Genomic DNA, 25,100 nt, shown 5'->3' with positions numbered 1-25,100 from the left:
CGGTCAAACGGGAGGATTTGCCCCGCAAGAGGGACGGATTTGCCCCGCAAGAGGGGCGCATCAAAAGGGTGCAATCACACCGCAACATCTGGGAAGCGGAGCACACCCGTCCCCGATCCGTCCCTTCTGGCTGAAACCGCGCATCAAAAAAAACCTCTAGAAAACACTACTACCTACCTGAAAATCCGCATCAAGGGCGGCTGTAGGATCGCCGGCGCGCCCGTCTCCGGCAGCATGCAAGGCCCCCGGGCAAACTGCGCAGGCACGCACGTGCGCAGCGGGCTGCCTCACTCTCCATTCCGTGGCTTCCCCCAGCATCTGATTGTGCCGGGGAGCAACTGTGCGGCGGCTCGGGGGATCTGTCTGATCCCGCCACTGCGCATCTCTTTTGATGCGGCTCAAAAAAGCGGCGCTTTGGCCATGTCTTTTCCCCCAGTGTGACCGGGGCCATAGAAGCCTGGTGCCTGGTTTCTTACTGATAGCCTGTGCTCACCGACCGAAACTGAGACCGAAGGATAAACGAGCCGATTATCAAGTGGGTCTATAGAATGTATGAGGCCATCTTTGACATTATAAATTAATTGCTAGCACTTTGATATTACGTTAATGAGTTTAATGAATTGTTATTGAAATGTTTGATGAACTGTTTTTAAAGTTTTATGTATTTATTGTATTGCGTTTTATATTGTTAGCCACCCTGAGTCCGCTGTGGCGGGAAGGGTGGGGTACAAATTTAAGAAAATACATAAATAAATAAATCACATTGGGGACATCCCCGCGCCATCTAGTAACCCCCCAAGGTCCTCCACCTGGCAACCCTATGCTATTACAGTTGATCTCCAGGCAACTGAGATCAGTTCACAGGCAGAAAATGGCCACTTGGGAACGAGGTCTCTATGGCATTATACCCCATCAAAGTCCCTCCCCAAACCCTGACCTTTGGCTTCACCTCCAAATCTCCAAGTAATTCCCAATGAGGAGTGGCAGTGGCAACCCTATCTAATCACGTGACCACGAGTCGTCTTACCCTGAGGGGTCAGTTTTTCTGGCCTCTTCTTTGGTGCTTCCTTGGGGATCTACATTTTCTTTGTGCCTTGCTGCCTTAAGATAGGTCACTGCTTGTTGTTGTTCAGTCGCACAGTCGAGTCCGACTCTTTGCGACCCCATGGACCAGATCACGCCAGGCCTTCTGGTCTTCCGCCGTCCTCTGAAGTTTGCTCAACTTCATTTAAAGGGACCCTTTAAATGCTTTTGGCAAGAAGCAGGGGTCGCCGGTCCCCAACTTGATGACATTGCTTCTGTGTGACGGTCTTCCGCCGTCCTCTGAAGTTTGCTCAACTTCATTTAAAGGGCTTTTGGCAAGAAGCAGGGGTCGCCGGTCCCCAACTTGATGACATTGCTTCTGTGTGACGTCATCACATTGGGGATGTCCCCGTCCCCTCCAGTAACACCTCCCCCCAAGTCCCCCGCCGGGGACTTGGAAGGACCTGGCAACCCTACCAAGAGGGCTCTTTCCCACGTTGCCACCTGTCTAATCTCAAAAGCTGGGGCACCCAAAGCAGGGACTCCAAAGTTGACCATAGCAGTTGGGCGGGTTCGTAAGGGCTGTTCTCTCCTAATCTATTTTGCAGGGCCATCGTGAGCATGAAAGACGGGAGCAGGGGAGATCTGCGTATACTGCCCTGAGCTGCTTGGAGTCAGTGTTCCCTCTAAGCTGAGTTAGTGTGGGCTAGCTCACAGCTTTTTAGCCTCTGGCTCACACATTTTTGTCTTGGCTCAGGAAGGAGGGCTCCAGAGCAAACTAACTGATGCAGCAGCCAAATCGCTCACTCACAACTTTAATGCCAGTTGCTCACAAAGCAGACATTTTGCTCACAAGACTCCACTGCTTAGAGGGAGCATTGCTTGGAGCGAAAGCAGGGTAGGCCTGTGAGAGATGGAAGATAATTCGGTTCACGCTGGACCTTTCAGTGACTAGGTGTAAGCGAGCAAACATATTAAATCTATATTTTAAAAAAGAAAAAAAGATCCCCACACAGCTAACAAAGAACTTCCCAGAGGCCTTGGCCCCAACATTAAGTAGTCTCATTTTCCCTACCCAGGGCTATTTTTGGGCAGGAACGCACAGGAACGGAGTTCCGGCTGGCTCCCAAGTTGGCCACGCCCAGCAGGAACTCATTAGCATAATAGGCCACACCCAACAGCAGAAACTCATTAGGATTGGCTACATTAGGGGTGTGTGGCCTAACATGCAAAGGAGTTCCTGCTACAAAAAAAGGCCCTGGGTTTTGACAACAAACAAGGTAAATAGAATAACAAGCAAAAGGTGGGTGTGGCTGGATAACCACACTTCTGGTAACATGGGGGTGCGGCCTAATGTGCTAATGAGCTGTGCTGTCAGGAGTGTGGCCCAATATGCTAATGAGTTCCTGCTGTTGGGTGTGGCCTATGATGCTAATGAGTTCCTGGTGGGCTTTTTCTACAAAAAGAGCCCTGCCTACCCAAGCTCAAATCCTTTCACAATTTAAGGGTAATTGCCGACTTTTTTCCTGGGAAAACCAGAGTAGACTGGCGTTCCAGATCCACAAAATGAACGCTGTAAACATTTGGACCACGACTAGTTTGAGAGAAAGGCAGTTTGACAAATATTTAAAAACAATACATAAACAAGGCCTGCATCAGGCTCCCCTCTTTCGCCTGTAGTCTGCTGGATTGTGGATCAAGGCAGAATCCCTGGATTGTTTTTGCTGGAAAATGGAGGTTAGTGGGGCTGTGAGCCAGGACTGCCGACTTCTGCTGATAGGAAGCAGGAACTCCTGAACTATTTAGAAAGGGAAAGACGCTCAAGCAAAACAGAGCTGAAAGCCAATACACCTAGATTTGTCCATGTGGTGAGCAGGCAGGGCTCTGATTATATTAGAACAGAGTGAATGCTGTTGGACCAGCTGGGTTTTTCTGGATGAATTAAGCAGTTTTAAGGGTTACAACTGGAATGACTCACAACCCTTTGGTTCTTTGGAGGAAGGCAATAACTGGATCTTGGGAGTCGTAGCACAGAATCTGGAACTGCCAGGCTCTCCTGGCAGGAAAGAGAAGTTTAAATAGGAACCAGGGCTTCTGATTCTTTCGTTGTTTGCCAGACTTAGTGGTGAATGGCCACCCGCCGACGAGGCTAGTGTGTTATATAAAGTGACTGCATGCATTTCCTAGACATCACAGGCAAAGAAGAAAGGGTCCTTTAAGAAGGAGACGTTGAAGGTTTGTTTCAGGGTTCGGGGTTCTTTTATCACCGTGGCTCTCAGTGGGAGCAGAGCACTGGCACCCCGTTAGCCCCCAAAGTGTTTCAAAGGATTCCAGAGCACACTTGCATGTTTTGTACGAGGGTATTCCAGACACCCCTGGAACAGTGCCATCCCAGTCAGCGGTCTACACTGCCCCAACAATTCTGCCGTGCCTAAGTCATAAGGGAAAAGAAGGCTCTCTCACCTTGAGCATCAAAGCTTTTCTTTCCTCTTCAGAGCTGAGCTCATCCCTCTGTCCCCGAGCTGTCCTCAGAAGTATCCCCAAGAGCAGAAGCTGCAACGTTACCCAAAGCTCCATGTTATGTCCGCTTTTCCTTCTGGATCTGGCGTGAAGGGATCTGAACCGGGAAGGGTATTGATTTCCTAGGATTTCCCCTATCTGCTCCAGAACACACTGTTGTGTCTCTCCCTTAACACTTACTGCTGTCTGCCCACTCAGCCGATGTTGGGGCAGAAGGGGGGGGGGAGGAACAGGACTTCAGCCAGCCAGAAGCCGGAATGTTTAATCCAATCCAGATGTGAGAACGTGGGCCGGCCAAGGCCTCACCCAGACTGAATTGTGACAGCCTGTGGGGTTGTCACCTTGCCAGTTTTAATCTGGTGTGGGTTTCTCATTATTACTGTTTTGCCCAACCGAGTTTTTCTTTTTAAAAATGACTTCCATTTATTAAATAAAATAATGTAGTTTGTTTTACGTAATTAAACCAGCTGTTATGAAAGACAAAGGCGGTCTTTAAACTTGCAAACAAATTAGTATAGGGTCGATGGGCGGATGCTATCGGCTGACAATCACCCTGCCCTGGGAAAGGTCGTAGATGTACTCTGTGTATGCTGGGGGTGGGAGGAGGCCCATTCCTGCCATCCATCCCAAGCATGTGGGCGTAGTTGTGTGTTCCTGCCACAGAATACAATGCCGCTGGTGTGCATTGGTGTGCGTGTCTCTTGTCATAGAATAATACATGTGTTTGCTCTTCCCAGTAACAAATCAACCTGTTTTGTGTGTTTCTCTCTGAACATAGAATCATAGAATCTCAGAGTTGGAAGGGGCCATACAGGTTCTTTAGTCCAACCCCCTGCTTAATGCAGGATCAGCCTAGAGCATCCCTGACAAGTGTTTGTCCAGTTGCTGCCAGGTTCAGTCCTGGACATCTCCAGTTAAAAGGGTTTGTAGGTGATTTGAAAAAAATGGTCTCAGTATAAGGCATCTTCATGTGAGTGCATGTTCGTTCATGTGCTAGCAATGTCCTCACCTCCTTCCCGTGTAGCTTGTTTCCTTCAAATGTTATTTGGAGTATCATAAAATCCTAGAATCACAGAGTTGGAAGGGGCCATGCAGGCCGTCTAGTCCAACCCCCTGCTCAGTGCAGGATCAGCCTAGAGCATCCCTGACAAGTGTCTGTCCAGTCGCTGCTTAAAGACTGCCAGTGAGGGGGAGCTCACCACCTCCCTAGGCAGCTGATTCCACTGTTGCACAACTCTTATTGTAAAAAAGTTTTTCGTAATATCCAGCTGGTACCTTCCTGCCCTTAATTTAAACCCATTATTGCGAGTCCTCTCCTCTGCTGCCAACGGGAACAGCTCCCTGCCCTCTTCTAAGTGACAACCCTTCAAATACTTAAAGAGAGTAATCATGTCCCCCCCTCAACCTCCTCTTCTCCAGTCTAAACATTCCCAAGTCCCTCAGCCTTTCCTCATAGGGCTTGTTCTCCAGGCCCTTGATCCTCCTCCTCGCTGTCCTCTGCACCCACTCCATTCTGTCTACATTTTTTTTCAAGCAAGGCCTCCAGAACTGCACACAGTACTCCAGGTGTGGCCTGACCAATGCAGTGTACGGCGTGACTATGACATGTAACCTTTTGGAATGTGTTTGCATACACAGTGCATGAGAAGCATTATCTTTGTGACGGGACTACTGCTGGAAGCAGGGTGCTGGATAATCTCTAGGTCTGATCCAACAGGACTCCTTTGCATTCACTAATGGATCTAGATACATCACAGAAGGCTTAGCACTTGTGGTATATGCATGTGCTGCCACAGTGTGTTTGCCACATCCGTGTTGTGATTTGGAGGCCCTTAGCGGGACCCATCCTTTGTGCACATTTGCATATATTTCAGGGCGTGCCATATACCTGGATAACTGTAGTGCATAGTGGTTAGAGTGTCAGAATAGGATCTGGGAGACCTAGTCTCAAATCTCCTTTCTGCCATGGGAGCTTGCTGGGTGACCTTGGGCCTGGCACTCTGTCAGCCTCAGAGAACAAAATAATCCACTTTGGCTCTCCATTGAGGAGAAAGGGGTGGTATAAGTGAAACCCACCTCACCAATGTGGGAGTTCGGGGAATTGCCTTACAATGGTTATCCTTCTTTCTCCATGGTCAGGGGCAGAGGGTGGCGCTTGGTGAGAGGGTCTCCCCACAATACCCACTTGAATGTGGAGTGCCGCAAGGGGCGATCCTCTCGCCAATGTTATTTAACATCTGTATGCACCCCCCTCGCCCAGTTAGCCAGGAGTTATGGGCTGGGTTGCCATCAATATGCGGATGACACCCAGCTCTATCTGTTGATGGACAGCCATCCGTCTTCTGCCCCTGACATTCTGGCTGAGGCTTTGGAGGCTGTGGCTGGATGGTTGCGGCAGAGCTAGTTGAAGCTTAATCCATCGAAGAGGGAGGTCCTGTACCTGGGTCAGGGTGGGTGGGTGGATGTGAGTATCAGACTCCCCACACTGGAAGGAGCGCATTTGGTGCCGACCCAGAAAGTGAGGAGCCTGGGAATAACACTGGGTGCCTCTCTCTCTATGGAGGCCCAGGTTACTGCAGTCGCCAGATCTGCATTTTTCCATCTTAGATAAGGCTGCTGAGACCATTTCTCTCCCCTCAGGGCTAGCTACAGTGATCCACGCAATGGTCACTTCCAGGCTTGATTACTGCAGCTCGCTGTACGTAGGCTTACCCTTGAGGATGACCTGGAAATTACAGCTGGTGCAAAATGCGGCTGCGCTCCTGCTGACATCGACGCCAATGCGGGCTCACATTCAGGAGGTGCTCCGCCAACGGCATTGGTTGCCAGCCAGCTTCCAGATTCGCTTCAAGGTGCTGGTAATAACCTTTAAAGCCTTACACAGCCTGGGACCCACATATCTGAGGGACCGCCTCTTCCCATGTACCCCCCAAAGAGCATTACGCTCCATGGACCAAGATATCCTGATTGTCCCTGGCCCGAAGGACGTCCATCTTGCCTCGACCAGGGCTTTCTCTGCCCTGGCCTCTGCCTGGTGGAACATACCCCCAGGCGAGATTAGGGCCCTGTGGGATCTTCTTCAATTCCGCAGGCCCTGTAAGACGGAGCTGTTCTGCCGGGCTATTGGCTGAGGCAGCAGACATCCCAATATGGCCTCCCTGAGGTGATTGTCACCCGCCTGCCTGCCCAAATAATATGCCAGGGAACCTCCCACAACCAGCTGACCTGTCAGAACCGTGATTGTGTTTTACTGTCCATTGTTGTCTAAATTGTTTAAATTGTTTCATTTTAATTGTATTTATTGTATTGTTTTATGATGTTACCCGCCCTGAGCCCGCTTGTGGGATGGGCGGGCTATAAATGCAGATAGATCTCGTACATATATTATATGTCCCATTGTCAGAGAGGGTAAGGGAGGCAGCCACCCTATTTTTCCCCCCTCTCATTTTAGGCACCAGAAAGATGTACTATGTATCCCTGGTGTATAATTTAGCAGCCAAGACTGTGGCAAAGAAGGATTTAATTCCAATGCATGGTTTCCCTAATACAGAACAGCCTCTGGGCTTCTTTTAGCCTCAAAGGAGAAAATGGCAGGAGACCCCCACCTTACAGGCACCCCAGCCCCAACCTATACACCCCCAATACATGCACGTACACAAACACACATGCACACACTGTGGCTGGAAATGGCGACTCTTCACATTGGGAGATCCAGTCAACCCACATTGGGAGATCCAGTCCACATGTAATTAGTGTTTGCTTGGCTATTGTTCTGTACATTATTGTGTTCTGAAGTGTTAGGTATGTATGCCGAAGACGCAAATCTCTGTGCATAAAAGGTGGGAAGAACTGCATGTCTTTATTGTACTTTGGTGTAGTTGTTAAGGGCACGGACTCTAATCTGGGAGAACCGGGTTTGATTCCCCACTCCTCCACTTGTACCTGCTGGATGACCTTGGGCAATCCATAGTTCTCAGAGCTGTTCTCTCAAGAGCAGTTCTCCCAGAGCTCTCTCAGCCCCACCTACCTCACAGGGTGTCTGTTGTGGGGAGGGGAAGGGAAAGGAGTTTGTAAGCCGCTCTGAGACTCCGAGTGAAGGGCTGGATGTAAATCCAATCTCCATCTCCTCCTCCTCCTCCTCCTTCTTCTTGTGTTAAAGATGACAGTGAAGATAAATGTACTAAATATGCAATTGTGCAATCCTAAGCAGAGTTACACCCTTCTAAATCCATTGACTTGAGTGGACTTAAAAGAACATAAGTCTGCCTGGATAACCTAGAGTGGTTAACCTGAGCTTGTAGTGTTCAAAAGCTGAAGAGGGTCGGCCATGATTAGTATTTAGATGAGAGCCCACCACGGAAGGGTTGCTCTGAAGAGGTTGTTGTTGTTCAGTCGCACAGTCAAGTCCGACTCTTCGCGACCCCATGCACCACATCACGCCAGGCCCTCCTGTCTTCTGTCGTGCTCCGGAATTTGCTTAATTTCATGTTTGTTGCCTCGATAACACTGTCTAACCATCTCATCCGTTGCCATCCCCGTCTTCTTTGACCTTCAATCTTTCCCAGCATCAGGGTCTTCTCCAGTGAGTGCTCCCTTCTCATTTGGTGGCCAAAGTATTTGAGCTTCAGCTTCAGTATCTGGTCTTCCAGGGAACAGTCAGGGTTGATTTCTTTTAGGATTGACTGATTTGATCTCCTTGCAGTCCAAGGGTAGATGATGTCAAACCACCTCTGCTCATCTCTTGCCTTGAAAAACCCATGAGAGGTTGTCATACGCCTGTTGCAACTTAATGGCACTTAATTAGTATTAACTCTACATGACTGAACTGGAAATGTGCTTTTTCCGAGTGTTCAGACCACTTAATCTAAAACCATCTCAGAATGTATATCTTACAACCTTGTGTGATAGCGGCATGTATCCCACCACCCCGCTCCGCAACGTTTGCAGCCTTCTTCCAGCCTAAGAAGACTTTCTGTGACTTAAGAGGCTCTTTGTCTAATTTAAGTGGCTCTTTAGCCCACAGGAAGAGCCACTTAAGTTGTAGGCAGGCTTCTAGGCCTGGAAGAAGGCTTCAAACTTGGCTGAGCAGAATGAGAAAACATTGCCAGTCGTGGTATTATTATCCAACTCCCTACAAAATGGAAAGGGAAATGCAACTGAGAGGGAGTTGCCCACCCAACGAATGTGTTGAAAAGGTGAAATCTGGGATTGTGATTATTGTGAATGTGCTTCTGTAGGATGCCGTGCAATAAATACATTTATAATTTTGAATAGGGTCGAAATTGAACTAGGAACTCTTATAGTCTTGGCATTACTACACCTTGTAGCAAAAAGGATAGCAAACACCCTTCCACCAAACTGGGGGAAGATCGGTATATTTTGCTACCCTTCAGTTTATAATGAGCCTTTGGATTTAACTGCATTTCTGTAATGTTACAGAATTAATTTTTAGGACTTCCTCCCTATCCTAGGCCTGTCTGGTCAATTTTGAGTGTTTACCTGTCCAAACCATCTCATTTTGTAGGCTCCTAGAGTTGGAAGGGACCTTCTAGGCCACCTAGTCCAACCCCCGACTCAGTACAGGAAATCTAAAGTCAGCACTTTCCTGACGGATAGCTGTCCAGCCTCTGCCAGAAGATCTCCAGAAGGGAGAACCTCCATCCCCCCCCCAATAACTTGGAAATGACACATTCCATCATGACATATGCATTTCACATGGATATCAAATTGCAGTCTCCATGGATATATATCTATTTGCATGTCCCACATTTACCACATTTATATGCCTCACAGCTATATGTGTGTTTCTGTTTCCTTTTTTTTCCCCTCTTTTGGCTGTCAAGCCATGGTGGACTTATGGTGACCCCTTGGGGTGTTCAAGGCAAGAGACGTTCAGAGGTGGTTGGTCACCTCTGTCTTCTCTCCTAGATGTGACCAATTTGCCCCTACCTAGGCATTCTCTGTTGTGGCTCTCATCTGGTGGAATGGCCTGCCTAAGGAGGTCAGGAAGGCTGCCACAACTCTGAGAGCATGGACTCTAATCTGGGAGAACCGGGTTTGATTCCCCACTCCTCTGCGTGCAGCTGCTGGGTGACCTTGAACAAGCCACAGTTCTCTCAGTGCTCTCAACAGCAGTTCTCTCAGAGCTTTTTCAGCCTCACCTACCTCACAGGGTGTCTGTTGTGGGGAGAGGAAGGGAAGGATGTTGTAAGATGCTCTACGGCGGGGTATAAATCCAATCTCCTCCTCCTCCTCTTCTTCTTCTTTCTGCATAATGTGTAAAACTGAATTGTTCAAGAGGGCACTTTTATAAAGGAAATAGGGCTGAAACATATAGCACTGTTTATTGTTGTTCTCACAGCATTGTTTTCTAATTCTTGTCATTTGGTTTTTGCACTCTTTGTGGTATGTCCTATACTTTTAATTGCATTGTTTTCTAATTTTGCAATCCGCCTTGAATCTCAGAGCAAAGGGCAGACTATAAAAACCATTCAGTACGTAAGTGAATATGTGCCTGAATGCTAGCTGCACAAAAGCCATAAAACGGTTCAGTGTTGTACACACGCCAAGATTCATGTACAACTGTGTGCAACTGTGTTTCTCATGCATTTTTAAAATGGATCCCATTTGTTCTTGAACATCATAGCCATGCATTATGCCACTTCTCCCACAAGCCATACCCCACCTCACCATTACCAGGGGTTGATACCTCCAGGCTTGGAGCCATCATGGAGTCACCACCACCATTCGGGCTTTGGTGCCAGGATGGTGGGAGGAGTGTGACAAAATCCATAGGTTTGGTTTCTATGGACCATGTTCTACCCAAGATGCAAATAGAAACAGCACCCAGGGATGAGGCCGCTACACAGCTGGTACCCACATATGTTAGTAAGACTAAGTACCGGGCTGCCGTCTAGAGATGCTAGACATTTGGGATGCAAATAAGACTGGGATTTAAGGAGGAGCTGTAAGGATGGGTCTGAGATGGAGGGATGTGTGAAACTTACAGATCTCTATAGGTAGCGGTGAGACAGAAGGAAGGACAGAAAAGAAGAAGAGAAACTGCTGGGTGTTTGATCTAGTCACGTTAGGGTGCGCATTCACTCTGTAGAGAGGTTTCAGCCCAAACGAATTTCAGCCTCACTTGTGAGAACACCCTAAGTACCTAGTTGGGGAGGGAGGAAAGCTTGCCTCTAGAGAGACCTTGGTTATCGGAATGAACATTAGATTCCGGGAAGGGATTGTGTTGCGGGGCTCTAGATGAGGCCAATCCTCCAGGAACTGTTCTGGTACCCAAGGATACAGGATTTTTTTTAAAAACAACAACGGATAAACGGGGAGGACGTTAACCGGATGAGAACCTCCACGCTTTAGGAAGGGGTGGGGTGAGGCTGGTACCCCCAAGGCTGTGTGGGAAGCCAGGAGTGTGTGTGTGGGGGGGGGGGAGAGATGCAGGGTTGAGGCTGGTGACCGAAGATGGGGTGTGGTTGTCATCTTTCTTCCCCCTCCCCACACCCACGTGACACTATGAATGAGATTGGGGGGAGGCTGGGCAAAACCATGCATTCCTGAACAGCAGAAAGAGAGCAGAGTGGGGGTGGGGCAGGGAGGCAGAGCGAGAGAGAGCGAGAGAGAGCATCCTCCCCGGCATTGAGAGGGTGGGAGGGAGGCAGGCAGGCAGGGCGGGAGCGACTGGCAGCATCGCAGCCCTGGGAGAACTGAGCTGATCTCAGACAGCAAGGTGGGGGGGACGCCATGGAAGCCTGAAGACCCCCTTTCCCCCATTCGCGTGGCGTCCTTCCTTCCTCCCTCCCCCCTTCTCCGAGCAAACATCTGGACCTAAACCCGCCCCCCAGCTCTGGAAGAATCGCAAGGGCACCACCAAAGAGGGGTGAAGGTGGAGTGCTGAAGGGGGGGGACCATCCAGAAGGTCCCCCCCAAGGAGAGCATGTGCTGAGCGGCTCCCATCCTTGGCAGGTGAGTGGGGGACACGGGGGGAAAGGGTGGCACGCGTGGGTGGACTGTGGGGAGGCGGCTTCATCTCGTCGTGGTGGCGGGGGGGGGGGCGGGGAGGGCTTTGTGCGGGGTTGTGGGGAAGCATCCCCCGTCTCCGGTGAAGGGGGGGGGGATGAAGAGAGCTGGGGTTCCCGGGAAAGGGGAGAGGTTGCTTGCTCCGGCGGGGGGCAGTGCAGGGGGACGCATGGCCGCTGGAGGTGACACTGGGTAGCCATAGTGTGCGGCCACCTATGTGTGGACCCTGCCACGCCCCCCTCCGGAGGCCCTTTTCCTTACCATGTGGGGTCCCCCTGCACGATCTGGGAAGGGGGAGCGACGTCTGTGGGGGCACGGGCGAGTGCGAATGTGTGGGGGGGCACTTTTTTTGGACCCTTCGCCTTCCTCACTCACATATGCATCTAAGGGGTCAAAATGTGGGGTGTGGAAGAGGTTCTGGAAAATGGGCTGTGTGGGGACGTGTGTTTCCTTGAGCACGGTGTGCAGGCTTACTGAGGCAGGTGGATGTGTACCTCCATGGGTTGCCCACATGTGTAGACTATCCAGGTGCACATGTGGCTGGGGGTCTTGAGCTGGTGCCGATGTGTGCTGTGTGTGCATTTTTGTAGGCACATTCGGAAGTGTTGGCAGGCATGTATTTGAGACAGAAGGGGGGGGTATGAACATGGAAAGAAGAGGTGTGCCATATGTTTTAGGCTATACATTTGTCTCCCTGTGTATTTGTACATGCCATCATGTGCCCCATTATGCAAGCTCCCCTTCCGATAAGCTTAATGTGCAGCTGTCAGTTTATACATATGTGCACATTCATATGTCTCTCTGTGTGCGTGTGTGCCTGCAAATGTCTTTTTCTGCATAGCGGCATGTGCACACCACACATGTATCTATATCCATATGCATATATGTGCATGCATTTGAGCCATGCACATTTCCTTTGGGGTGACCATATCTTTGTATGAAGATTTTCCTCCTCTCTGTGTGTGTGTTTGTGTGTGTGTGCATATCTGTTTGCAGTTGTGAATCGGGCATTTGTGTGAGCATGCTTATCTGAATGGATGGGTGTCAGGGCTTTAATAGTATCTGGATCCATCTGAAATGTGCCAAATAAATAAATAAATCTATGTAGCCCTGAGTGCATGGCATGAGACATGTGCATGAGCATTTCTCTGAATCTGTGTGCATGCATGTGTGACTGGACATCTTAAGTGCAGAACCTGCCTTTTCTTTTCTCTCTCTTTTTTCCCTTTTGGCCATGGGATTGAGCATCCCAATAATTCTGGCTTTCCTGTGGAATATGAAGGCAAGTTTCTAGTATGGCTGGTTGTGAAGCACAGTGCGGGAAATGCATGAAGAGTATCTGGAGAAATGGGCTTGGACAGGGCATTCTATGAATGGGTGGGGCTTCAGTGCCCCTGCATACTCCTCTCCTGGTCCCCCCCCATCCAAGCTTCTTGCAGTCCACCCCCTTGTCCTTTTCCCCTTTGCAACCCCCCCCCCTCCACCACCATTCTTTGTCATAATTGTAAAGCGGTTTGGCAAAGGATACAGATCTATGCAAATTCACTGACATGTGTTCTGGACATACAACATACGGATTTGTGTGTGTTTGTGTATCTGTGGACCGAATTCATACAGCCCTGAATTTGTCGCCTTCACTAGATGTGCATTGATCTCTGTGTTCACATATGGTGTGGGTGTAGGCATGAGATCTGCAAGGGAACATCCCCATCACACAATATATGTGCTGTGGCAGCTTCAATCCATCCGTGCGCAGGCACACTGTTTGGCTCTTGGTGTGATTTGCCCCTTTGGCACTCATTCACAGCCAAAACTCACGCTGGGCTGTAAATTTATATCCATGTGGCTCCTTAGGTGCTGGCGTGCATGCTGTGTGTCCACGTGCGCATGCGTGCATGATTTTCCCACTGTACTCTATGGCCCTGTAATGGAAGTGGGGTTTCAGTGCTCTCCTTATGTGATGATGTCCAGCAATGAGCTGTATGGACAATAGATCAGTCTAAGCATTATACAAACCTGGGGTTACGGAACTCATCTAGATTTCCTTAGTTCTATAGTTTGATCCTGTTTTCTGTCTCCCAGTTTCAATGTATATTTGTACTTGTGTGCTGTAAAATTCTAGGTGCTCTCCCATTTGATGTTTCATAGGTGGAGTTCTGCTGTGTATGTCTTTCTGTCTCAGAATACTTACACATGCTGTACTACTTACTGTGCATGAGAAAGATGTGCACACTTCCCTGTGCCCTTTTAGATACATGCATGATCTATGATGCTATTTCTATGATAGGTTGGTTAGGCCCCTATGTTTCTTCATACACTGTTAGTAGTGGGAGCTTATGGCAGTACTACAGCCCAGCTTGATGCTGTTTTTATTTGGAAGAAAATCTCCTTGACTTTAACGGGACTTTCTTCCAGGTAAACGTGCATCAAATTGCAGCCTTACGTCCTAATCCTTTGTATATTTATTCAGAAGTCTGGCTTTGTGCAGTGGGATTTATTTCCAAGCCAACAACCATAGGAGCATATAGCCTTAGAGATCAAAATGTTTTATGATCCTTCTCTCATACTTCTTATGGCCAGTCAGGCAGGTTACTATTGTTCCCATTGTACAGATGAGAAAGTAAGGTTCCGCGTTCTGGTGATTTCCCTCAAGCCTCCCAGTGAATTTGTGGCTAGTCAACATTCAATTTCTGCTATTCTCAGTCCTATGTGCCACCCTAGGGCGCCACACTCCAGTGGAATATCTGGATGGTAGTCAGGTGTAATGGTTACCAAGGCAGGGCTACGTCTCTGCAGCAAAGCTTGTCAGTTTTCTTATCTTTGCGGGATCATAATCCAAATAACAATGCTTACCCAAGGAGATGGTTTTGCATTCCTTTCATGGGTCATCTTAAGACACATCCATGCTTGGGTGTACATTTCCAAGCATGAGTGTAGCACAGTAGGACATGGCTGTACCTTCCTTAGAGATGCTTGCTGGATACAATGTGAGCATCAGGAGAGCTCTGCTGTATAGGGTGGCCAACCTCCAGGGGGCACCTGGAGATCTCCAGCTCTTACAACCAGTGTTCCCTCTAAGCTGAGTTAGTGTGTGCTAGCTCACAGTTTTTTAGCCTCTGGCTCACACACTTTTGTCTTAGCTCAGGAAGGATGGCTCCAGAGCAGACTAATTTATGCACTAGCCAAATCGCTCACTCACAACTTTAATGCCAGTAGCTCAGAAAGTAGGATTTTTGCCCACAAGACTCCACAGCTTAGAGGGCGCATTGGTGACAGAGATTAATTCCCCTGGAGAAAATGGCATCGTTGGAGGGTGGGCTCTATGGCATTATAACCTGCCGAGGTTCCTCCCCTCCCCAAACCCTACCCCCCCTGGGCTCCACTCCCCAAATATCCAGGTATTTCCCAACCCAGAGCTGGCATTCATTTAGTCCCACAAGCCAAGGATTCATTTAGTCCCACCGAGCGCAAAGAAAAGGGGTTGGATCTAGGCAGTTTTTCAGATCAAACCTTGCCCAGTTTTGCTCAGCTTTGCTCCTGAGAAGAGAAAAAAAGACTGACTGAGAGCCACTCTGGTGCAGTAGTTACCGTGTCCAACTAGAGTCAGGGAGACCCAGGTTCGAATCTCCGCTCTGCCATGGAAGGTTACTGGATGACCTTGGGCCAGTCAGACACCCTAAGCCTAACTTTACCTCATGGGTTTGTGGCAAGGGTTAAATGGAGGGGAAGAGAATGAGGTAAGCCACTTTAGGGTCCTCACTGGGGAGAATGGCGGGGCATCAATGAAGCAAGTAAATAAATAAATTGTCCTCCTTACGATAACGACTGCTCTATCATGCCCCTGTTCAGGGGCTGGACTAAATGAACCTTTTATTGAGCCTCTTCTGATCTTGGAGTCTGGCTGGGGAGAACAACAGGTTAAAAACTGCCCGAAGGAGGGCAGTGGCAGGAGAGAATTGGTTCACTGCATGCTACACCAGTCCAAAGTTTTCAGTGTAGTTTGTGCTGAAGAAGAAAATATGCTTGGTTCCCGTACCAGACAAAATGAACATGAAATGTGTAGGGAGGATCGCTATTTGGATAACCCAAAGGTAATGTCTGAAAGACGTAAGGCAACTATGGAATTGTATCCTGTTTGCTTAAAATAATGTGTTGGGCTGGATTCTACTTGTGCCAGACGTCTTGTGCAAGCGGGATTGCAAGGGAAACACCACAGTAGCTGCTTGCGCTAAGTCAGACTTCTAATATCCCCACTTGCATTTCTGCTTGCGCAGGATCTTTTGCAATCAATTTCTGGGCACCATGATATATAGGGATGAGCGTACTATCTGTTGCACGAGGACTTGTGCCACCGGAACTGCACTGTCAGTTCATGTATCTGCTTGTGCATCGCTGGATCCACGCCACTGTTCCTCCCTCTCGTTTCCATTTTACGGAGACCAACAGAGGGCAATTTACCCGAGACTCCCACCCAGTGAATTCTTTGGAACTGAACTCCGGTCTCTCCGGCGATCCAAACCTTTGACTGCCTGGCTGTGCCAAAATTTGGGTGCGATTCCGTGTAAAGATGCTCACGTTGGCACGAGTTCACATGAGCCTCTGAGCCCCAATGTGTGCTCCAGAGAGAAAGGGGCAGAGTGAGAAGGAAGTATGTGTGCTTGTGAGTGAGAGGGAGAGCGTAAGCGAGCAAGTATGCACGGGTGACACCACCAGGAAGGGCTGGCCTCGTTTGGCCTCATTTCACACCCACGGCACGTGGCACTAGAGGGCTGCAGGAAGGCTCAGTGGGAAAGAACAGACACACACATGTGCTGAGCAGGGCATGATTCTTGTGTCCCTAGGGTCAGCTTTGCCCCAGGACTAGCACTCTGCAGCCCCTGCAGATGACCTTTTCTCACAGACCAGATCAGCCTATATGCTGTGTGTGCATGCACAAAGCTCCCCCCCAAAAAAACCCCCCAAAATTACATGCCTAGCGGCTTGCGAGTTGCATCCTCTTTGCACGCAATGTCCCACTTCCTTCCCTCATGTGGAGAAATTTAATTGCTGGGTTGGGCTTTTGAAGAGGACAGCAGCCAGGTCAGCAAGGTGTGGGGGGAGAACAAAAGCAACCTTTTGTGTGTGTGTGTGTGTGTGTCCCATTTTTATTTCTTCTGTTTCCTATCTCTATCTCCCCCCTTTCCCTTTCTCTCCCTCTCTCTCCATCCATCTATCCATCCATCACCTATCAATTCAGTTAAATTCTGTATTCCGGGTTGTGTTCTCAGCTATTGTTTCTCGATTCCTGACAATTGATGAAAGCCATTTCCGGAGTGTGGGAAGGGGAAGAGCAGGTATCTCCCCTCTCCATGGGTCCCTTCTGCCTCCATAGGTGGGGTTTCGGGCAGGGGAGGCTCTTTCCATCTCTCCCTGCCCCACCATTCTCTGGCTGGCATTCTTCCAAACAGCGCCTGCGCTGCCTCTCCCCCGCCCAGCTGGGCCTGGCTATTCTTAGCTCTCCAGTCTTTGATTCATGCTTCTAAGAGTATTTCTGCTGGGTGTGCAGAGCGAACAGCTACTGCGGTGTGAGCGGGAGGAGGGGGATAGGCACATGCCTGGCTCTGTGCATGCAAGAGCGTCTATCCGTGCAAGCATGCAGACACACATTCCCTGTGACTGTCAGAATGTGTGTGGGCATGCATGAGCTCGTGCTTAGGAGAGAGCGTGTGTGTGTGTATCTGTTCCTTGACATGTGTTTTTATATGTGTGCAAATTATTAAGAGTGTTTGTATATTGCCTGTGCTGATGCATAGGAGCATGTGTACATACAAGGGTTTATGCTTGCATATAGGTAGGCTTCTGCCTGGAGGTAAGTGATTGAAAATGGGCATGTGTCTTGGGTTATGAGACTATCTATGTGTGTTGTGTATCCCTGTGCATTCCTTTTGTACATGTCAAAATGCTCATAAGTGCTCCCAGACTTTGTAGTTGTGTATGCGTGCTCCTATATTTGTGAAAATATGCATGTGCAAAAAAAAAATAGATCAGCATCACTTTCAGGGATGCTGGATGTCTGTGAGATTATGTGTGCATCTGTATGTATCCTTGGGGATATGCATACTCTTTGACTTGTGAAGTGCACTGGTCTGAAGATGCTCATGCACCAGCTGTGACTAACATGTCCGTATTCACATGACTGTAAACAGACATCTGGCCTGTGCGAATGTTGCACCTCAGTGGACTCTCTGTTCAGATGGGTTAAGGATGAAGGGTTAAGGATGAAGTAAGAAAAGGATGACAGGTTGTGTGAAAGGGGATGTGTGGGCTTGTGTGTGAGAGAGAGGACATGGAGCTTTTCCGGTGTGAATCTATTTCAGCTCAGAGAGAGACAGCTGGTGGTATAGTGGTGAATTTGACCGAGGACCTGAGAGACCAGAGTTCAAGCCATAAAGCTACTTGGGTGACCTTGGATCAGTTACACCCTCTCGCAGCCTAGCCCACCTCACTGAGTTGCAATGAAGACACAATGGGACAGAGACTCGTCTACACCACTCTGGAGCTCTTTGGAGGAAGGACAGGATAAAAACGGATTAATACAACATAAGTATTAGACATTCACCCATGTGTGAAGGGGGTGCGTGTGAAAAAATGTGCGGTATGTTCAGTGTTTTGTGTGTGTGAAGGAGCTCGGCCACCATCCCTTGGGAACGTTTCCTGCTTAAGCGCCATTGAAATTGTGGTGTGCTGCCTGAAATCATTTCAGTCCCTCTTTCTCAGGGGACCTTCTCCTTGGATAGGGCCCTGTGAGAGTACAGCTTATGACACACACACACACACATCTCTTAAGCACACCGGAAACACATGGGCGTTGGAGAGAAGGCGGGCTTGGCTCCGCTTGGTCCCTCTGTCAGAATCCTGAGGTACTGGAAATAAAAGCCATGTCTAGCTGGTCCACGTGCCAGCCCACCCCCTTGGTTATTTCAGCTCCCACAGGGAGCCGTCTCTCAGCCCCCTAGTCAACGGATGGTAACCTCACAGTCTGGAACGGTGCACGCACCATCTGAGAGGAGGGTTGGACCTACCGTTAGACAGGGTGAGGTGGCTTGGCTCAGCCGCCAGATTTGCGTGTACTAGGATGCGGAAGCAAGCTGTTGAATTTTTTTTTATAGTTTATTATCATTAAAATAGTTTTACCACCATGGCAAAGCACCGTTTGCATTTTCTGACTCATCCCCCAAAATATCATAATGTACCACTGTCTTGGAGAGACGGGCTCGGTTCAGACGTCACGCGAAACCATGAAACCACAAAGCACGTGACTGTCTGAACGCAGGCCGTTCTGTTAGCTGTGGTTAGTTAGGGTATGTCAAAGGCTCAGAGCAGGATCTGAAATCATGGTTTGATGTTGGCTGATTAACCCCTGTTAGTTTTAAAGATGGTCTCATGTGAGGCATGAAAGCAGCCATCCTGCCTTAAGGGCTGAGGGTTTCAGCAAGCAGGGGAGAGGGTGCCCCCTCCATTTCCCAAGGGGAGTGAGGCCAGGTAATGCTCGAACAACATTTATTTACAGTGTAACTTACAGACGTGGTCCTGCACAGGGTAGTTCCTCCAACTCCCTGGGCTCAGCCATCTCGGTTCTCTCACCTCTCCATAAGTTCGTAAGACTGCCTGTTGCCTCCTCACTCTTCAGCGTCCAGAGTCCTCTCTTTCTTCCCCCTAGGGTTGCCAGCTCTGGGTTGGAAAATACTTGGAGACTTTGGGAATGAGCCAGGAGAGGGCGGGGTTTGGGGAGGGGAGGGGCCTCAGCATGGTACAATGCCACAGTGTCCACCAGAGCAGCCATTTTCTCCAGGGAAGCTGACCTCTGTCAGCTGGAGATCAGTTGTAAAATGGGAGATCTTCAGGCCCCACCTGGAGGCTGGCAACCCTATTCCCCCAACGTCTCACATCGGCTGTCTTTAAATTGATGCCCAGCAACAGCCTGCCACCTGGGAGCTGTGGGGGGGGGGGCAGGCCCACGCCGTCCCCTATGCCTCCTCCAACCCCGGGGAGTGCCTTACCCTGGCAGGGTGACTGCAGCTCCCAATAACGACTCCCAGCCTAGGCCATGACCTTCCAGCCAGACCCATGCTATGGGTCTGCTGGCACTGGCCTCGCCCTTGTCACTCCATGTGGCTCCCCATCAGTGTTCCCTCTAAGCTGAATTAGTGTGAGCTAGCTCACAGTTTTTTAGCCTCCAGCTCACACATCCCCTATGCCTCCTCCAACCCCGGGGAGTGCCTTACCCTGGCAGGGTGACTGCAGCTCCCAATAACGACTCCCAGCCTAGGCAATGACCTTCCAGCCAGACCCATGCTGTGGGTCTGCTGGCACCGGCCTCGCCCTTGTCACTCCATGCGGCTCCCTCCCCATGCACTCCCCGTGCCACACAGATCTCTAGATAAGCTGGACTGAGTCTGGTTCAAAGCTCACCAGGTGCCTTAAGGCAAAACCACTATCTTGTACCCTCACCTGTCCCTCCCCCCCATCTGCAATATCTGGATAATATAATTTTCTAGATTACTTTTCCAATAGCCTGTGGCACACCTTTAAACTTTTCACAGATGAAAACAAAAATACACACCTGGAAACAGTCCTGTTCTTAGACGAAGGCTCAGTGCCCAAGCATCAACCTGCCTCCCCATCACAAATGGTTAAAGCCAGGGCTTTTTTTGTAGAAAAACCCCAGCAGGAACTCATTAGCATAACAGGCCACACCCAACAGCAAGACCTCATTAGCATAACAGGCCACACCCAACAGCAGGAACTCGTTAGCATAGTAGGCCACACCCTGACGGTAGAGCACATTAGCATATTAGGCCACACCCCCATGTCACAAGAAGTTTGGTTATCCAGCCACACCCACCTTTTGCTTCTTCTTCTGTTTACCTTGTTTGTTGTCAAAACCCAGGGCTTTTTTTTGTAGCAGGAACTCCTTTGCATGTTAGGCCACACCCCTAATGTAGCCAATCCTAATGAGTTTCTGCTGTTGGGTGTGCCCTATTATGCTAATGAGTTCCGGCTGGCCGTGGCCAACTCAGGAGCCAGCCGGAACTCCGTTCCTGTGCGTTCCTGCCCCAAAATAGCCCTGGTTAAAGCCATTTCAGTGCCTGGCTATACAGTGTTTTTCATTTATTCTGCAACGACCACATTCTCTACTGGTTTTGAAGTCAAGAAGAGGATGGCGTTTCTTGGTTTAAGAGATACTAGGAGAACCTACAGCATATTATCAACCTCTGCAACTGCTGGGTGTGATGTGGTAAACCGTGCGCTGCACAGTGTCCTTACTGCCTACACACATATATTTCCCAGTATGGGGTAGTAGTCAGTGTGTCAGACAAGAACCCAGGTGACCTGTGTTCAAATCCCCATTTTACCATGATGCTCACTGGGTGACACAGGGCTAGTCATTCTTTATCCTGATCTACCTCACCAAGATTGTAGAGATGCCAATTTATAGGGGGAAACCTTGAATGCCTCCTTGCGTTCTGTGGAGGGCAAGGCGGGATAAAGATAATAAATAGTTGTGCACTGCAGGCAACAGAAATCCACTCTTTTATCCCTGAGGTAGACAGACTGGACTGTAGAGGAAGGGCTGTGGCTCACTGGTAGAGCATCTGAAACCCTGGCATCTCCACTTACAAAGGATCATGAAGTAGGTGATGTGAAACACCTCAGCCAGAACCCTGGAGAGCCACTGTCTGTCAGAGTAGATAATTCTGACCTTGATAAAGCAATGGTCTGACTCAGTAGAAGGTGTGCGCACTCAGCATGTATGTGTGCTCAACAAGGCATCCCCCCAAAAGCAAAAGAGAGAGAGAGAGAATAGAAACCTTAGTTTACTGGAGACAAACACCAGGAGAGAGGGACTGTCAGTGGTGAATAGGCACTGTTAGAACGGCATATACAATGCTTCGTGCAACTAAACAATTAAATTACGGATTACAGAGATCATATATGTTTTTAACACTCTGAAGCACTATATAAATGCGAAGTATTACCATTGTCTGGCAAAGATGCCAGTGTTCAGAGGAAATGTTCATTGTTTCTGCCTCCCGCATGACTGCCTATATCTCCTCCGTGGCTTCTGGTCATGCTCCATTCTCCACACATCTGTACAGACCCTCACTTTCCCAACACTTTTCCAATCTACTATCACACTGTTCCATTACAAATCTAGAGAGAGAGAGAGAGAAGCATCTTCAGATATCACATTCAGAACACAACATGAAAATGGAGCCAATTTATTCCAGTGAAGGAAATATATTTCAATTTGATTGTTTTGGCATCACCTGCTCTGAATGCACAATTTTAATTTTCTGAGTGAAGAATGATGTCTTGATGCAGAATATGGACAGCTAGGGTGGGACGGGATTGAGGTGGGGGTGGCGCAAAGGGTTATTTGTATGCCGTACACAAGATAGAGCAAGGCTATCGGCCCGTTGCAGTCATTATAATCTTAATGTTCCTATCTTGCACACTGGGAGAACATACTGCACACAGTCCTCTTGATACATTTGCCATTTTGTGTGAATAGGACTACATGCATATTCTCCTGCGCTGGTACATACAAACATGTACCCACAAAAATCTGGGTTTCTGCTTGCATACACCAAAGCTGGAAATACATGTGTGCAGGGGTCATTTCATAGAAAAAGAGGTGCAGGAGCTCATTAGCATAACTCATTAGTATAACTTATTTGCATATGCCACACCCCCTGACATTACCGGAAGTGTGTCAGAAGGCAACACCCACCGCTCAGGCTCCACTGGATTGTTTTGGATTGCTAGCTATTGGGGGGGGACGTGCAGATCTGTCCTCGCAGAGGAGGGAGAGCTTGTACCTGAATAAAACTTGGTCTTAAAGGTGCCACTGGACTGTTTTGGGCGGGGGAGGGGCTCTGCAACTTACCTGGCTGCTTCTTGCTCTGACTGAGGGCCGCTGGGAGCAGGGGGTGGGGCTTGTTGCATGTGCCCGCCCCCTGGGCTCTTTACTGCTGGAGCTCCGCTCCTGTGTGCTCCTGCAGGAAATGACCCCTGCATGTGTGCACACAAAATGGTGACCAATGTGTATCAAGAGGATCACACTTCCCCTGTATGTGAGGAAGGATTGAACACCCAAATGACTAGGAAGTATTATTTGAACTGAGAATATGCTCTATAACTCCACCCCCCCAAAAAATTGCTAAGGATTCTGGGGTATGTTTTAAGAGTTATATGGAAGCTGGAATTCCATATGTGGCCCTCTAAGTGTGTAACTGGGCCCCAAGAACAAGTAGGAGAGGTGCAGTCTGGGTCAAAGCCATAGACAGTGGTGGGGAGATGGGTTTTATAACTCGTTCCCACCCAGGGTTGCCGGGTCTGGGTTGGAAAATACCTGGAGACTTTGGGGGTGGATCCAGGGGAGGGCGGGGTTTGGGGAGGGGAGGGGCCTCAGCATGGCACAGTGCCACAGAGTCCACCCTTCAAAGCAGCCATTTTCTCCAGGGGAGCTGATCTCTGTCAGCTGGAGATCAGTTGTAAAAGCGGGAGCTCTCCAGGCCCCACCTGGAGCCTGGCAACCCTACTCCCGTTATGCCATTTCCTGGATGAATAATCCCCCCTTCTAGCTACTTTAAGGCCTGGTAGGGAAAAACACATAAAACCACAATAAAGGCACATGCCCTTACTGCAGCCCTTAGAACGGGGCATTTGTTATTGGGGATACAGCATGGGGCGTGGGGGGGGGCGAGGTTAGCCCACACATACACACACGCTTTCCAAGTGCTACATCCCTAATCCAGACGGGTTCCACCCCAACATCCATTTTTTAGGGCAAAATACCGTGCATGGAGCTCTGATCCTTTCTGTAGGGGCCAGCTAGATGTGAACACAGGAGAGCCACAAACAAATGTCCTGTGCCTTTTAAAATCTTAAAAGCAGCAGTTGGGGGAGGGGGGGGTCAAACGGGATCAGGGCCGCGATGCAGAGGGAAAAGGTTTAAATTTCCCCTCAAATGTAAATCTCCTGCTCTGGAGTTTCTGTTTGCCCCAAGGGGAACATATGCAGGTACCATACAGGGTTGCCAATTCTTGGAAGACGCAAACCAGGCAGGGGGAGAGACCTTCTTCCAGTGCCCACCCACCATTTACTTGCTGCAAAGCAGAGGGAGCAGAAATGTCTGAAGCAGCAGCAGCAGTAGCAGCAGGGAACAAAAGGCTTTGTAATAAGTTCCCTCTTCCTCTTGCCATCACCGCGTTGCACGATGCCCTCCAGATCAGAATCAGGTGGATTGTTTTGGCTAAGATCAGAGGGGGCTCTCTAACCTTACCTTAAGCAGTGATCCAAGTTGTTCCAGTCATGAAACAAACAGATCTACAAAATCACATAGAATCACACAGTGGGGAGGGAAGCTGCCTTACACCGAATCAGAGTAACTGAAGAAGAAGAAGAGAAGAAGAGATTGGATTTATACCCCGCCCTTCACTCGGAGTCTCAGAGCGGCTTACAGACTCCTTTCCCTTCCCCTCCCCACAACAGACACCCTGTGCGGTGGGTGGGGCTGAGAGAACTCTTGACAGAAACTGCTCTTTTTCAAGGACAGCTGTGCCAGAGCTTGTGACTGACCCAAGGTCACATCAGCAGGTGCAAGTGGAGGAGTGGGGAATCAAACCAGGTTCTCCCAGATTAGAGTCCGCACACTTGACCACTACACCAAACTGGCTCTCAATGGTCTATCGCGGTTGGTGTTGTCTCCTCTGACTGACAGCAGCTCTCCAAGGTGTCAGATATGGGACTTTCCTATCACCTCCTTACTACCTGATCCTTTTAAAGCTGGAGGATTGAACCCGCCTATGTGGTTGACTGACGTAGCCCTGATCTCGAGACTGGGATCCTAAGGCGGGGGGCGGGGGCGGGGAATTTCTCCTAGATGAGTTTCCTCTGCTGCCGAGATGCCAGAGAGTGGGCAGAGAGACCCATGCAGAGCCCTTGGCGCCTTAACGCCAGCCTCCTTTGCCACACACACTTTCCTCCTGCTCTAATGTGAGAGGAGGAGAGAACAACATCAAGTTAATCGCATATTAAAACAGAGCGCTTTTATCTACAGCAACCCTAGAGGGAGAGAATGCTGGAAAAGTAGATTGGAGCCTCCATAGGGAATGATTTTATGATGCTTCAGGCAGAAGAGCTGGTGCGTTGTAACGCCTAGAGGGATAGGCTTGGTTGTGAAAAGGTAGAACCGAATCTCTGCTCGGCTAATCACTCAGTGGTGGTGGTGGGGGATGGGTTGAGGACTGTCTCTCAGTGGAATCTCCAAGGGGGCCATTTCAGATTTCTGTCAGGGCTGCTGGTTTATCACCCAAGCGTGGCACCAAATTTGTAGGAGGAGGTGACTGGCATGTTGTGCACGCTAGGGTTGCCAGGTCTGCCTGGCCACAGGTGGGAGATGGGGAAGTAAGGTTGCCAGATCCAGGTTTGGAAACTTCTGGAGTTTGGGGGATGGAGCCTGAGGAGGACAGGGACCTCAG

General features: G+C 49.3%; 1 protein-coding gene across 1 annotated transcript in view; it reads right to left on the bottom strand.

Moving 5' to 3' along the window:
- The window catches only part of CLEC11A (C-type lectin domain family 11 member A), a 31,743-nt gene extending 28,089 nt beyond the window's left edge, over positions 1 to 3,654 (bottom strand). The window contains 1 exon segment of the mRNA XM_015414673.1: positions 3,487 to 3,654. Within this exon segment, the coding sequence (XP_015270159.1) occupies positions 3,487 to 3,600 (114 nt within the window). The 5' untranslated portion in view covers positions 3,601 to 3,654.
- Between the last annotated feature and the right edge of the window lie 21,446 nt (positions 3,655 to 25,100).

Source organism: Gekko japonicus, unplaced genomic scaffold, assembly GCF_001447785.1.
Source record: "Gekko japonicus isolate JY-2015 unplaced genomic scaffold, Gekko_japonicus_V1.1 scaffold1068, whole genome shotgun sequence".
Classification (NCBI taxonomy): domain Eukaryota; kingdom Metazoa; phylum Chordata; class Lepidosauria; order Squamata; family Gekkonidae; genus Gekko; species Gekko japonicus.
Note: the sequence above shows the minus strand (reverse complement) of the source record. Positions and strands in the feature narration are given on the sequence as shown.